This window comes from Carex rostrata, chromosome 31, assembly GCF_964058835.1.
Source record: "Carex rostrata chromosome 31, lpCarRost1.2, whole genome shotgun sequence".
In the NCBI taxonomy this organism is placed as follows: Eukaryota; Viridiplantae; Streptophyta; class Magnoliopsida; order Poales; family Cyperaceae; genus Carex; species Carex rostrata.
Window position 1 is genome coordinate 3,216,945 of NC_135948.1, and position 14,278 is coordinate 3,231,222.

General features: G+C 30.9%; 2 protein-coding genes across 2 annotated transcripts; both read left to right on the forward strand.

Moving 5' to 3' along the window:
- The first annotated feature begins 1,772 nt into the window (after positions 1-1,772).
- LOC144547597 (putative mitochondrial import receptor subunit TOM40-2) lies at positions 1,773-3,014 on the forward strand. The gene is made up of 5 exons (XM_078296285.1): positions 1,773-1,995; positions 2,359-2,440; positions 2,541-2,607; positions 2,680-2,775; positions 2,862-3,014. Exons 1-5 carry the CDS (start codon positions 1,818-1,820, stop codon positions 2,940-2,942), a joined length of 504 nt encoding a protein of 167 aa, XP_078152411.1. The 5' UTR covers positions 1,773-1,817; the 3' UTR covers positions 2,943-3,014.
- LOC144547195 (mitochondrial import receptor subunit TOM40-1-like) lies at positions 3,009-3,838 on the forward strand. The gene is made up of 4 exons (XM_078295781.1): positions 3,009-3,083; positions 3,185-3,286; positions 3,404-3,472; positions 3,547-3,838. The coding sequence occupies exons 1-4, from the start codon at positions 3,009-3,011 to the stop codon at positions 3,712-3,714; spliced, it is 414 nt and encodes a 137-aa protein (XP_078151907.1). The 3' UTR covers positions 3,715-3,838.
- Positions 3,839-14,278: the final 10,440 nt, after the last annotated feature.

A 14,278-nucleotide genomic window follows, 5' to 3' on the forward strand; every position in this document is an offset into this window, starting at 1 on the left:
AGGCCATTCCGTGCTACGGCTTCAAAAATCTACGTATAACCTTCAAACTTCGATTTAAATAGCTCAATAAATTGTTTATATAATAAACTTGTAGAATACTAATTTTTACTATTTTTAGAATTTTTTTACCTTTTACTTTTTATTATGATTTATGAAAGATGACAAAAAAATGAATAGGAAAAAGAATAGGCCATCTTTGGCCATCTTTCATAAATCATAATAAATAGTAAAAAAAATTCAAAAATAGTAAAAATTAGTATTCTACAAGTTTATTATATAACCAATTTATTGAGGTATTTAAATCGAAGTTTGAAGGTTATACGATAAGTTTTTGAGGCTGTAGTACGGAATAAGTTTATGCTATCCATAGCACCCAAGCCTTACTCCATTAATAAAAAGAAAGAGTATCATAGAAAACATATGGCAGCCGGAGAGAATGTAAGCAAGGTCAAATTTGTCACGCAAGTAATTTTTTGAAGTTTTGTGTCCATAAAAAAAGTTAATTGTGTTAAGATAAGTTCCTGTTTGTTTCATATTAGACGGACCTGATTGAATATATATATTTTACAATTTATCTCGTAACTGCACCGAAAACGAAAAGTCTGTATCCTCTGAAGTAACATAATATTTGAGTTTAGATCTGAACCGTACAATTAAAATCCGAACCAATTCGATCCAGACAGAATGAATTGGGTCCCTTTAATATTTCGTGCTACAGCAGATCGGACGGTCCATATCTAAACTCTTTTTTTCTTTCTTTTTTTTGTGAAAATTCCTGTTACCTCATCTGATATGAAGTTTATTTATTGAGTTGCATCTGATATGAATTCGAAAAGGAACCGATAGAATTCCCTGTAACAGATCCCTTCCAGCCTCCAACAAACTATGGTCCTCTTTGGTTGAGTAAAGTTAAACCGGATTAAATTTCTTACTTCAAGCTAAATCAGAGTAAGTTAATTATGTTTGGTGGAGTAAGCTAAACCACCTCTCTAGGTGGTGTAAGTTATTCTGGTTTAGCTCAAATCTTACTACATCTTAAACCGCCTATGTTACTCCTCGTTTGACTCCTTAAGCGTGGAGTAAGGATTTACTCCACCTCTTACTCCACAACCAAACATGGCACATTTGGACTTAGGGAGGACAAAATAGAGTCCGGATACTCAGTGTATGATTTTCTGTGATATTTCGTGCAGCAGCTTATCTACTCTTAAACAAATTAATAATTTAATATCACCTAAAGGTAACATAATTTTTCTGTTTAGATCTGGACTGTCCAATCAAAATGTGAAACTATTAAAAAGAGCTTGTGCATTCCATTTCAGACTAGATAGATTTGAATTATGATCGGACGGTACGGATCTAAACAGAATATTTCTGTTACCTCAGAGGATTTATAGGCTCGTCTTAAACAAAACTTGATTCTGCTGCAATTCCGTCTCGTAAAATCTGTTTCTAACCACCCTGAAATTCAACACTGCCACCTCCGACCCGACTCCACTTACTACTAGCTGTCTAGCTCCACCATTTTCCCAATTAACCCCGCACAAGAAATTAATTCACACTGAACATATAATAGAGGATTCAACAGTTGACCAAAATCAGTCAAACACAGTAGGAAATTGTAATTAGGACTCTGTTATCTTAACAGAAGTTAGTTAGTTTGTTACAGCTGCAAATCATTCTTTGAAGTACATGTATTCTGTACAGAGGATTTGAATACATTTCTTTATCTCCTATCGATCTCTCTACCTCTCTACCTCTTTCATTCCGAAACAAATATCCCTCATCTAGAAGAGAAAAGGCCACGTCACTCTGTCATGGGAACCTCTATCAGCCGGGCACACTATCTACCTTCTTCATCCAGGGTGAGTGCGCAGACAGAATCTATCGGTCCCGCTATGGCAGAGAAGAAGAAAGAGGAGAAGAACGAGAAGGTTGACTATATGAATCTCCCTTGCCCAGTTCCTTACTGCCTACTCCAAGACGAAGCTTGGCGTGAGCATTTCATTTCATTTTGATTGAATCAGTATTTCTTGATTCCTTTATTGCGTTCTTGACTTTTTACTTTCTTCCTCGGAGCTACGTAGCTACCCTTTTGAAATACACTGGTCTGTATGAAATTAATGAAAATTCGGTCTATAATTGTAAAAATGAATATTCATTTTGCTAGTGAAAAACATAGTTGGAACAGTCTGTTATATAAATGTACAGTTTAGATAGTGTTGTAGAAGTTTTGCTTGCACCTCAGTCCTCAGAACAAGATCATCTATAATTTTTATTCTTGGAAGTAATTTTGTAAATCAATCAATTGGTACTTATATCTATTAATTGCGTTTTTGGCATTTAAATTTGTTTCAGGGATACTGGAACTACCTCATCAGGAGGGGATGGGGATTACTTTAGTCAACAAACTAAACGAAAGATTCTTCCTTAAGCACAAGTATTATTTAAATTGTCAACCAAACGAGTAATTATTCTGCTTAAACTTTCATTCTTCTGTTAATTTCTTTTTTTGAAATTGACCTTAAATAATCTGACAGGATCACCATGGAGTCGATGTTTTACAATAGAATGTATGCATTTAGTGCTGTTTTTCATGATCCAAAGGTTATTACTTCCATTGTCATTTCTTTGTATTTACTACTGGATGTAAATAGTTTCTAATCAGAGATTGTACAGCTTGTCCTTGATGGAGAGATAGATACGGATGGAATTTGGACGGCAGATGTCAAGTATAATTTGACAAATAACTCCTTTTCCCGTATGATTTCAAAGGTGATTTCATGTTTCTTTTTTAATATAAACTCCTGCTTCCACACACACATGAAATTGTTTTCTGAAAATTTGGTTTTCTCTGTCAGATGACAAATGAGCAGCGCGTACATAGCACATTCTGGTTTTATTACAAGGCAAGTATGTTTCTTAAGTGTTTACTTCTATAATCACATATGCACGTTTACTTTTATGTGAGTATAACGAATTACATTTTTATGCTTGTTTCTATGGTCATGCAGGGTAAAGATTACCAGTCTCGATTCCAATATAAAAACTCCAGTGGCTTATGCAGTGCTGATTACATACAGGTACTCGCAAAAGTAATTTCAGATAACGTGCTTTAACTTCTTATATAACTATATATGCTGTAGAGAAAAATCTTAACTTTTAATGCACTTCTAAATTGCAGAGTGTAACACTCAATTTATCATTGGGCACTGAAGTACTTTGGCAACCCGAGCATAACATATCTCAAATTAGTTTTGGTGCTCGATATAACACTAACAAAATGGTTGGTTTATATTATTTGGTATTCATTTACTTTCTTCTGAAAATAATCATGAATCAGTTTTGTCTCTTGTAATACTTTCTGGGTTTCACTAAATTTGACATACCTATCTGTTTTTAGATTGCAAGTGGCCGAGTTTGGAACGAGGGAGCAATTTCATTGTCTTACGTCCAGATTTTATCTGAGAAGGTCAGATACCTATGCAATTGAAGTTCTGCTTTTTATTAATATTCAGAAAATTAACCTCATTCCTTTTTTGTCAGGTCTCACTTGCTTCTGAAATTGAATATGATCCTCCCTCAAGATATTTTTTGTCGAGTATTGGTTACGAGTACAAATTTAGAGAAGTGGGTTTCTGTTCTCTGCCTTTGAATGCTATATATGTATTGCTTTGTGATTTGCCTTATATTTTTATTGAAGTTAGCCAATAATAAATCCTAAAGAAAGAAAAGAACCCTCAATAAGCCTGCTCAAGAACATTTATGTGGTTATTTCTTTATTTATCTTTTTTATTTTTTTTATTGATCGGGTAAGTTGCTCCAGCATACTACATTACCTGGTCTATCTCTATTGAAATACTGGTATTTATGGTTTGTACAACACCATACTCACCCACATAAAAGGTGACCTTTTTTAAGTAGTCTACTTAATATCCGCAAGCTTGGAGGATTCCCGTCTGATGAGTTGTCAACATGTCCTGTTTTGCTATTTAACATATAGTAAATCAAATATTGCAAAAAAAAAATGGCTGTAGTTTATGCTGAGGGGAAAGATGGATAACAACGGTGTAATATCTGCTTACATAGAGAAGAAAATTAGCTCTGGCCTCAAGCTCTTCCTTTTTGCTAAGGTTTGTTAAATTAAATTAATGATTTTGTAATTTCATTTTTATACTTGTTTTCATACAAATTGTTAGGTTTCTGGTTCAATCTCTTTTGGTACTTGCATCGAATATTTTGTATATTGGTTCCTTGCTCTATTTGCAGCTGAGTTTTGTGTTCGTCTGTGCTTCTATAACAACAGCATTACATATATACTACATTTTTGGCGTTATTACTAACATTTTTTGTACATGTTCTCTCGTTTTTTCAGATCGATCATGTGAAGAAAAATTACAAGTGTGGATATATGGTGAACATTGGTGGCGACCAAAACCTCAATATTGATTCCTGAGTAACCTGCATTATTGCATTGACCTGCTAACCAAAAGCTTTTTACTCAGATTTTGATCTGTTTTCATTTCAAATAGTACAAAAAAAAAAAGATATGTAGGATTTATTTTCTTTTTCTTTTTTAATAATGATTGTCACTATGGTAATATACAGCAATGTACGGAACAGTGTATGGCAATTTATCAAAGGAATTTTTTTTCTTCCAGATTCTTTATAAATTTTTGACTTCTTAAAGATGCTTTTAAGTTTTTTTTTATTCCCGGAGCAAAGTCCGAATTTCAACTAATTTATAGTAATTCTATAGTTAGATTTTAATTTTGTCCTGTATAAATTCTCTTTCGCTGCGTGCAATTTAATCCGAAACATTTGATTTATTTGATCATAATTAAAGCATCCAAGACAACCAACAACAAGATAAACTCTCCAGTCTCCATGCACATCAAAATTAGGAACTTATTATTTTGCCAGGTGGAAGCATCCAAAATTAAATTACATCTACAACGGAACAACGGAACCATATAGAATAATTCATGGCTTTCTTCAAGTGAGGAAGGAATTTGACGGAAGCATCCAAAATTAAATTACATCTACAACGGAACAACGGAACCATATAGAATAATTCATGGCTTTCTTCAAGTGAGGAAGGAATTTGACTTGCTACCTTTTAAGTTAAAAATATGTCATTTCAAAACCTTGCAAATAAAATAAAAAAATCGCTTCATATATAACTAAATGGTATAAACTCTTCTACCATGTTGCCTTTTCTTGTTCATTTCTAAAATATCTATAGTGCAACGGAACACAAATATGGTCCGATAGATAGATAATTAGTAGTCCAATAATTGAATATATGAAATTCAGCCCATTTTAGAAGTGATGTTATTGGGTTGAATGTTAATTGAAGGTTGCAAGATAACTTTGGGCTCAGAATGTATCACATTCGTCAAATTGTACAGATTCCAACTCTCATAAAAGCATGACCCGTTGAGTATTGCTGGCATACTCTCTTTGGTCGCTGAACACGCACATAAAATATTTTGGAGACGAGAGAAGTAAAAATTATCACAAGCGGTCACAAACTCACAATTAGTTGCTGGCATACTCTTTTAGTGGCATACTCTTTTAGGTATAATGAACTTGTAGAATACTAATTTTTATTGAAATGTTTTTATTATTTTTATGATTTATGAAAAATGATAAAAAAAAATGACTTAAAATATTAACAATTTTTTGCCATCTTCAATAAATAATAAATAATAGTAAAAGTTGGTATTATACATGTTCATTATATAACCAATTTATTAAGCTACTTAGATCGAAATTTGAAGTTTATACAATATATTTTTTAGACTGTAGCACGAAAGGTTTTATGTTATCCATAACACCTAAGCTTTACTTTTGTATATGTATGTATTTGAATTTTTATTGACATAATCATTGATTGATTTGCCTTTCCGGTTGGTTGAGTTGGTTTATGTTATCATAGGAGCCCCATTTTCAAAACGATATAAAAAATTTCCAAAATTTTAATAAAAATAATGCTGACTTGTGTTTGTCTTTGGTTTCCTTCAGTGAGTTTTTTTGTATAAAAGCATAACTTCATAGTACCATTTGAAAATTTGAGATAAACCTTTTTGCCAAATTTCCGTAAGATCCATAAATCTTTTATATATTAAAATTTTGAAAATCAAATCTTAGCCAAATCGTTAACTTTGCACCAAAACTAGCATACTTGCTCGATTAAACCGTGTTTTATAAAGATGGCCTTAACTTACTTTTTCTCTCATTTTTTATCTTAGGCAAAAAAGTCTACATTTTCTTTTTGTCATTCAACGGCCCGTAGGCAAAATACAAAGCTCGGATTACAACAATCAGATTCCAAAAAAGTCACATTTCTTCTGCATCTAATTATCTCTCCTTCTTATTAAGGAGCTTAATGTCTAGATCTTGTAAGGATCATGATTTACTATTTTTTTTTAATCCTCAGCCGTTGAATTTTCAGATCGCACATAGATAAAATTTTCAAATTATAAGCTTCAACACTTAAGTATGCACTGGTCGCGCCGCATATGATCCAAGTGCCCGTAGACCGCGCGCCGCACCCGTGGAACGCACCTCTGAACCACGCACGACACCTCCGGACCGAGCCTGTGCACAGCGCACCCTTTTTCTTTTTTCTGCTGAAGGCGGGATTCGAACCCAGTTGGGTTCTGTTGGTGCCAAAATTCTTACCACTACACTAGAGTTCACATGTGTTATCTTGTAGATAAATATAGTATTTAACTATTTTTCACTACAAATTTGATTTAAATTATCTCTCCTCCTTATTAAGGAGCTTAATGATTTCTACTACATAATTTGCTCCCGTTGTTGTACATTACTATTATGCAACAATTTGTTTCGCAAAAATCTCTTCAAATAAAAATAAGTAAAATATTTTGGCAAAACAGATTTACTAGTAGAGTAAGGCTTGGGTGCTATGGATAGCATAAGGTCATTCCGTGCTACGGCCTCAAAAACTTATCGTATAACTTTCAAACTTCGATTTAAATACCTCAATAAATTGGTTATATAATAAACTTGTAGAATACTAATTTTTACTATTTTTGGAATTTTTTTACTATTTATTATGATTTATGAAAGATGGCCAAATTGAATAGGAAAATTTTAGTTCATTTTTGGTCATCTTTCATAAATCATAATAAATAGTAAAAAAACTTCAAAAATAGTAAAAAATAGTATTCTACAAGTTTATTATATAACTAATTTATTGAGCTATTTAAATCGAAGCTTGAAGGTTATACGATAAGTTTTTGAGACCGTAGCACGGGATAACCTTATGCTATCCATAGCACCCAAGCCTTACTCTTACTGGTATATATAATTCTGTCGCAAATTGAGGGTACTAATGAGAATACACACTAGTGGAATGAATAGCTTTTGGTTGTTAATGATCCCTTCAAGATTTTATCCAAAAAGGTTCATGAACCGGCCAACCCATAGAGAATAGAGAAGTATTAATTAACTATTTAGAGGGAACATGTTATGAAAATGTTATTTTGAAAAGGTAGCTTACAAAGAATTAACGGTTATCTTGGGAAAATCAACAGAATATCTAATAAAGATCTTATAGATTATAAATTAGAGTTTACTTTATCTAAATCTAAGCAAGATTTGACTTGATATTTGTACTTTTGAAGTAGGATCAACGTAAACGTGTCAGCCTGTCCTTTTTGCATATTGGGATCTCAAAGTTTGGATTCATGCGCATATGCATTATTCGTAATTAATTAAAATGTACTGATAACTAGACATATTAACTACACTTCTTACATGCATATATATATATATATATATATATATTCTAGATGTGTTTATAAGTACTTAATTTGTTAACAGAAGTATTTTGTACTGTACATTATTAGGAATAAAAAAATTGAAAGTTAATATTTTATTTATTCAAAAATGTGTTTGACATTCTGATTATTTGGAAAAGGAAAATTGATAAACACTTTGTATAAACACTTTTAGGATACAGATAAAGGTATTTAATATATATGCAAACATAATTGATCTCGCACTTAAAATATCACTTGTCAATAAATTGTTATAGACTGTACATAAATAAAAAAAATTGTAATTAATAATGTTCTGTGGTATACATTTTTTTTGGAAATTTTGGTTAGTTCAAGGCAGTGTTAATTTGATACTGTCATGTTAGTTCAGGGCAGTGTCAAATCCACTGTTATTCTCTTCCTGTGAACAGTAACTCTGCTATCCATGTTTTTTCGAATCCAACCGTTCAATTTTTTCCGGAAACGAATCTCAAAGCAATTTTTTTTCAAAAAATTTCTGTGCACGCATCTCGAAACAATTCAATGACTGGATTTAGAAAAACAGGAATAGCAGGAAAATTGTTCATGCACAAGAATAATAGCATATGCGTATCCTTGAATATGTAGTTGCAACATGATCTCGGAAGAAATTTTGTTTGCAGTACATAATCACTGGGAGAATGTGGTCAAGTACTAATTATAAAATCAAGTTGAGATTTGTTGATGAGGCTGAGTTAATTAGTTGCTGAGATCTTACAGTGTTGGGTTTTTTCCAGGGGTACTGAGGGTATAACTGTTAAAATTTTACTTCAATAGGAACTTTTGTTTAAGTTTAATTTAGTAATTAAACAGATAATCTGGTTCTTTTCGGAAAAAGAAACTTGTAGACACGCTTATGTAGCTTACAAGTGTAACTTTTTTTATTTTTTTTGTGAATAGTAGATGTTACTTAATTAATTTGTTATATAAATTTGTATTATGCTAAATTGCTGATGCCATACCATGTATCATTTTGGCTTAATTTGTAAGCTTAGTTTACATTTTTGCATAAGATAATAATAAAAAAAAAACAAGACTCAATGGAAAAGCAACCTAATTAAGTGAATGTCTATTGATTATTAACAACAATAATTGTAGTTGAGCAGAACAAGTACATAATAATTGAAATAAGAACTATTTGCAATCTGAGTTGCATAAAATTCCCTTTGTATCAAGAACACGTGTCAGAATAACCTAATTTTCGTGTTGATAAGTTAAACAAATCTTATTTTTAAATGAGAAAAGGAAGCAGTTATATTGAAAACATCAATCACTTCAGCTAAGAGCTAAGCAAATAATGTACAGTTAACTTGTTCAAAGTCAAAATGCCTTTCTCCTTAATTTTCTAAATTATGTGCCGTACTTTGCTGATTTGGAATCCCTTTATTGGTCATTGCTGAAACCTTTCACACATATACAATGAACCAAGGTTAAACAAATTAAATTCAAGGTAAAGGCGTCAAGCAAAATGTACAAACATTTTCTATAAGAAATCCAATGAAATAACATGCATGCTTAGCTTATCCACATGTCCCTTTAAGTTCTATCTACTCCCCCCACATGCATTTGTCTCACTTTTCATGGAAATTTTGTGAGGTGGTGTTTTTTAACCACCACCGCATGTTCTTGTGCTACCAATTATAGGGATACTGCCTTTAAGCACTGAGCAAAACAATCAGTTTTCTGTAGCTTCTTTGTTTCTTGTGAAATTGGGCAATGCTTTCAGGGGCAGATCTACTGTAGCACAGGGGGCAACCGTCCTCTCTGAATTTTGAGTTTTAGTGGTGATCTATTGGTACCGATCGACTGTCCCTTCTGAAAAAATTTTTGCCCCCCTTTAGATGTTTGATTTGTAATTCGGGTTAAATTTAGTGTTAAAATCAAAATAAATTTCTTGAATTATGATTGGTAATATTAATTATAAGTTATAGGATTAGAATTATAAGTCAGGGTATTGGAAAATATAAGTCAAAACATTGTTTTTTTTTTTTTATCGAGTACTCAATTAGTTAATGGGTCTAAATCTGATAAGCAATTTAAACCTGATTTGATATTTTTTTGTCTCTCTCCCGACGAAAATCTTGAGTCCGCCCCTGAATGATTTACATAGTATACACAACGGGAAGACATCTAGTTATATCATATACGGAGAAATCATAGTTGTATGTCTTTGATAACTATGACAATGCACAAATATATCATACAGAAACTATGAACATATTATGTACATTTTAGATAGATTGTGTATCAAATTTGATATTATTTAAAATGTTTTTAGTCATTGGTTAAGTGTGGATAAAAGTAAACCCTTAAATTTTTAAAATACATGATAAATTCAATTAATTTTCAAATTACATCAAATTTAATACATATTCTATCTGAAATATAAAAAATTATAAAGTTATTTTTTTAGTTTAATAACTATTTAATCAGTTTTTATAATTATAAAAAGCTTATTATCAATATTTTTCACGCGCTTTTATTTTCATAACCATTCAATCAATTGTCATAATTATAAAAAAAAAAAAGGAATCTTCTTGACTATATTTTTTTTACGTTGATGACAAATGTATGAATAGAAATTAACGTTCAATATTTTTTCACTTTTCTTAGAATATGAAGAGTAGAAATGCTTTATTTTGTATTTTGAATGAATATCCAATACACGCATGTTCCAATCAAACCAAGGAGTGCAATATGGGATCCACTACGACGTCTCACTCAATTAGGTCATGTTTGGCTGCACAGTGGGAATGGGAATAGGAACGGGAATAGAAAAAGTATGAACTAAAATTTACTGTTCACGTGGGAAAAAAAAAATTCAGTCTGAGTGAATTTTCATTTTTCCACGTGAACAGTAAACTTTAGTTTGCAGCCGAACAGGCCCTTAGAGTGGAAAGGTGGTTATTAAGTACTGTAATAGTAATTAGGACCCATGCCGACATAGAAAATATGAATTAAATCTCCCTTTTTAGCAAATTAAGGTATATATAAAGGAGAAAAGAAGAGACATATTAATGCTCTCTCCCCTTTGCGCATCGTTCAAAACTAATTTGGTAAGCATAAATTAATTATGAATTCGGCTAGTATGACATCGGTGTCACGTGACATTAACTTTAAAATTGATTGAATAGACTTTAAACGACTAATCCGAGCCGTTCAAACTAATTTACTTTATGAGTGATGCGTTTACATGCAATTTTTTTATATTCACCGTTTGAAGTCGATTCGATATATTTTGGAGTTGGTGTTATATAGACTGAAACGACACTGATGTTATACTAGTCATACTCATTAATTATACATGAGAATAAGTTTCATTCAAAATATTATTACGGATGGTTTAAATGTCTTTATTTTTTTAGTCTTCAATATGTTTTTGTTTTTAGAACTGCAATAACTTAAATTTAACAGATAAATATCAAAATAAAATTGTTATATATAATTATATCATTTTTTTATGTACGCATAAAAGATCATGATATTTCAATTTGTTTTGATCAGTACCAAGAGCTTATAAAAATACACCAATGTGGATAAATTATAAACTTTGAATTTTTTTTTTCAACTTATTGGTTCATATAAACCAAAATCAAAAAGTAATATTTTTTTTATGTACATGTAGAAAAATAATATAGATCGCATCTAATATTTTTATTTTGACATATAAATTTTAGATTTTTTTTTGTTATTAGAAAACTAAAAGGTATAGTCATGATAGAAGCATTTGATCCAGGGTTCTAAATATATAGTTAGTTATAACTTTTTCGGACCTCAAAAGCTATAACGCTATCAACCTTTTCTCAATGATACAATAATCGCTATTTAGAACGTTGATTTGAACCTTTCTTAATATTATTTCATGTTTATAAAAATTACTTGGCATAGTTTTGTAAAATATATTATAACTAAAAATAAAACGGTATTTCAACGAAGTACTCTTTAGTGAATTTTAGTAAAAATGTTTCAACATTTTATGGTCTTATGATAAATACATAATTACTTTTTTGGCTTAGTGGCAAGAGGGACTGCAGGAATACATAAACAGTGAAAAAATAATGTCTAAATTTAATAATTTATTCATTATTTTCATTAACAATTGTTAGCCACCCTTTAAATAATACAATCATAGTTATGGAAGCTTCCGCAGTTTAGTTAATCATTGGAAGAAGATTATATATTTTAATCGCAATTGACTTGCATATTATGAACGTGCAACTGTGCAAGGTGGTCATATTTTAAACATAATATATGTTTGGGGAATGAGTCTATGGTACTATGCATATCACGGGTTGGTCCGTAATACGGCTCAATATTTGACTTTTTAAAATCCTAACGATCGATCTGGACCGTTCATCTTGTTCTCCATATTAATATGTGTTTGGAGACCAAATTTTACATTTTTTTGAAATTTTTTTACTATTTTTTTAGATATTTAGAAAATCACTTGATCTGAAAATTCTGGACCATCCAAAAACAGTGATTTTCAATCAATCTAAAAAAATAGTAAAAAAATTTCAAAAAATGTAAAATTTGGTCTCCAAACACATATTAATATGGAGAACAAGATGAACGGTTCAGATCAACCGTTAGGATTTTAAAAAGTCAAATATTGAGCCGTATTACGAACCAAATCGTAATATGCATAGTACCATAGACTCACTCTATGTTTGGGAGTTTGTAAATTGATAATTGTACATTAGCCAAAGAACTTTATATTTGCTCACTTGTGCTAGATATGGTATACATAATGAGCAGATATAATGGTTACTATGTATATCAAAGCCATAACTCTGTGCAATATTTCTCTTATTACCTAAAATAGAAAAATATCAAATAGTAAAAGAGTGAGTCTATGGTACTATGCATATTACGATTTGGCACTGTGCTACGACTCTATATTCGAGTTTTCAAATCTTAACAATCGATCCGAACCGTTCATCTTGTTCTCCGTATTAATATGTGTTTGGAGACCAAATTTTACATTTTTTTGAAATTTTTTTACTATTTTTTTAGATATTTAGAAAATCACTTGATCTGAAAATTTTGGATCATCCAAAAAAAGTGATTTTCAATAAATCTAAAAAAATAGTAAAAAAAATTTTCAAAAAATGTAAAATTTGGTCTCCAAACACATATTAATATGGAGAACAAGATGAACGGTTCGGATCGACCGTTAGGATTTGAAAACTCGAATATAGAGTCGTAGCACGGTGCCAAATCGTAATATGCATAGTACCATAGACTCACTCATAGTAAAATACTAAAGCAACATTTAATTAAATCTCTAATCCTAGTAGTACGAAAAAAAAAATGAGGAACTCTTAACTTGAATAAAAAAAATTTCAATGAAAAACGAAATTACCACATAATTATCTCTAATACATATTCAGTTATTAAATTATTGCATCAGTTGAGACTTGAGACCATAAGAATACTAAAGCTAATTTTCATTAAAAAAAAAAAAAAAAAAAAAAAGCAAAAGAAACAAGAAGAAAACAACGGTTGATTTGAAACCAGCCCACAGAAAGGCGCCAACACTGGAACCCGCATTCTCTCCGGTATTTCAGAGAATCACTTTCACTTTACGGTTTGAGATAATTGTAAAAGATTCCCTTATCAGGTATTGGAGAGGATATGAATTTCCAACACTGACCACTTAAATATTAAAAAGAACAAAGTATAAAGTACAGAAAATTCGGGTGGTGTAGTGATGCCCGTAACAGAGGAAAAATAATATATTAAAAATTGTGATTATCCAATCAACAATTTGAAGGCGCACGGTTGGGGAATTTTTTATTAGTACTAATTAATAGAGAAGAGATGGAAACACAAAGAGGACAGCTATTTTTATATGGGTAGTAAGATCGGTACTGTTCATATTGATTCTAACTTTTTTTTTTATAAGTTGCAAAAAAAAAAAAAATTAGATCGGTATGAACAGTACCAATTCAAACTTTGATCTATTTTAAAGTACCGATCCTAACTTTTAAAAAAAAAAAATTAGGATCAGTATGAACAGTACCGATCTTACTACCTATAAAAAAACAGCTGTACTCTTTCTGTTTCCCTCTCTTATTTTCTATCAATTACTACCAATAAAAAATTTCCGCACGGTTGAGTCAGTTGAGTTTTAATTTTTAAGAATTTTGGTACAGAGAAAAAACAATATTTTACCAAAAAAAAAAAAAAACAGAGAAATAAATTCTTTTTTCTATGCAAGTTTATATTCTAATATTTTATAATTAAGTATAGCATGCAAATTAATCCAACTAGTTATATATGTTATTAATCCAAGCGGCCGGACTAACCCAATATTAAATTATCTTATATTTTGTGCAATTTTGTGTCACTTTTGTATGTATTATATTTTATTTTTCTCAAATTTAGTTACTTGTAGTGAAATCAAAGCAAATACATCGCAAGTCATTATCCACTAAGCGTGTATA

Bases quoted from the DNA above. Each gene is read 5' to 3' on its own strand.
- LOC144547195 (XM_078295781.1), top strand. From the start codon at position 3,009: ATGCAGGGTAAAGATTACCAGTCTCGATTCCAATATAAAAACTCCAGT. The intron at 3,084-3,184 runs GTACTCGCAAAA...TCTAAATTGCAG, and splicing joins GCAGTGCTGATTACATACAG to AGTGTAACACTCAATTTATC. The intron at 3,473-3,546 runs GTCAGATACCTA...CTTTTTTGTCAG, and splicing joins TCCAGATTTTATCTGAGAAG to GTCTCACTTGCTTCTGAAAT.
- LOC144547597 (XM_078296285.1), top strand. From the start codon at position 1,818: ATGGGAACCTCTATCAGCCGGGCACACTATCTACCTTCTTCATCCAGG. The intron at 1,996-2,358 runs GTGAGCATTTCA...AATTTGTTTCAG, and splicing joins ACTCCAAGACGAAGCTTGGC to GGATACTGGAACTACCTCAT. The intron at 2,441-2,540 runs GTATTATTTAAA...ATAATCTGACAG, and splicing joins AGATTCTTCCTTAAGCACAA to GATCACCATGGAGTCGATGT.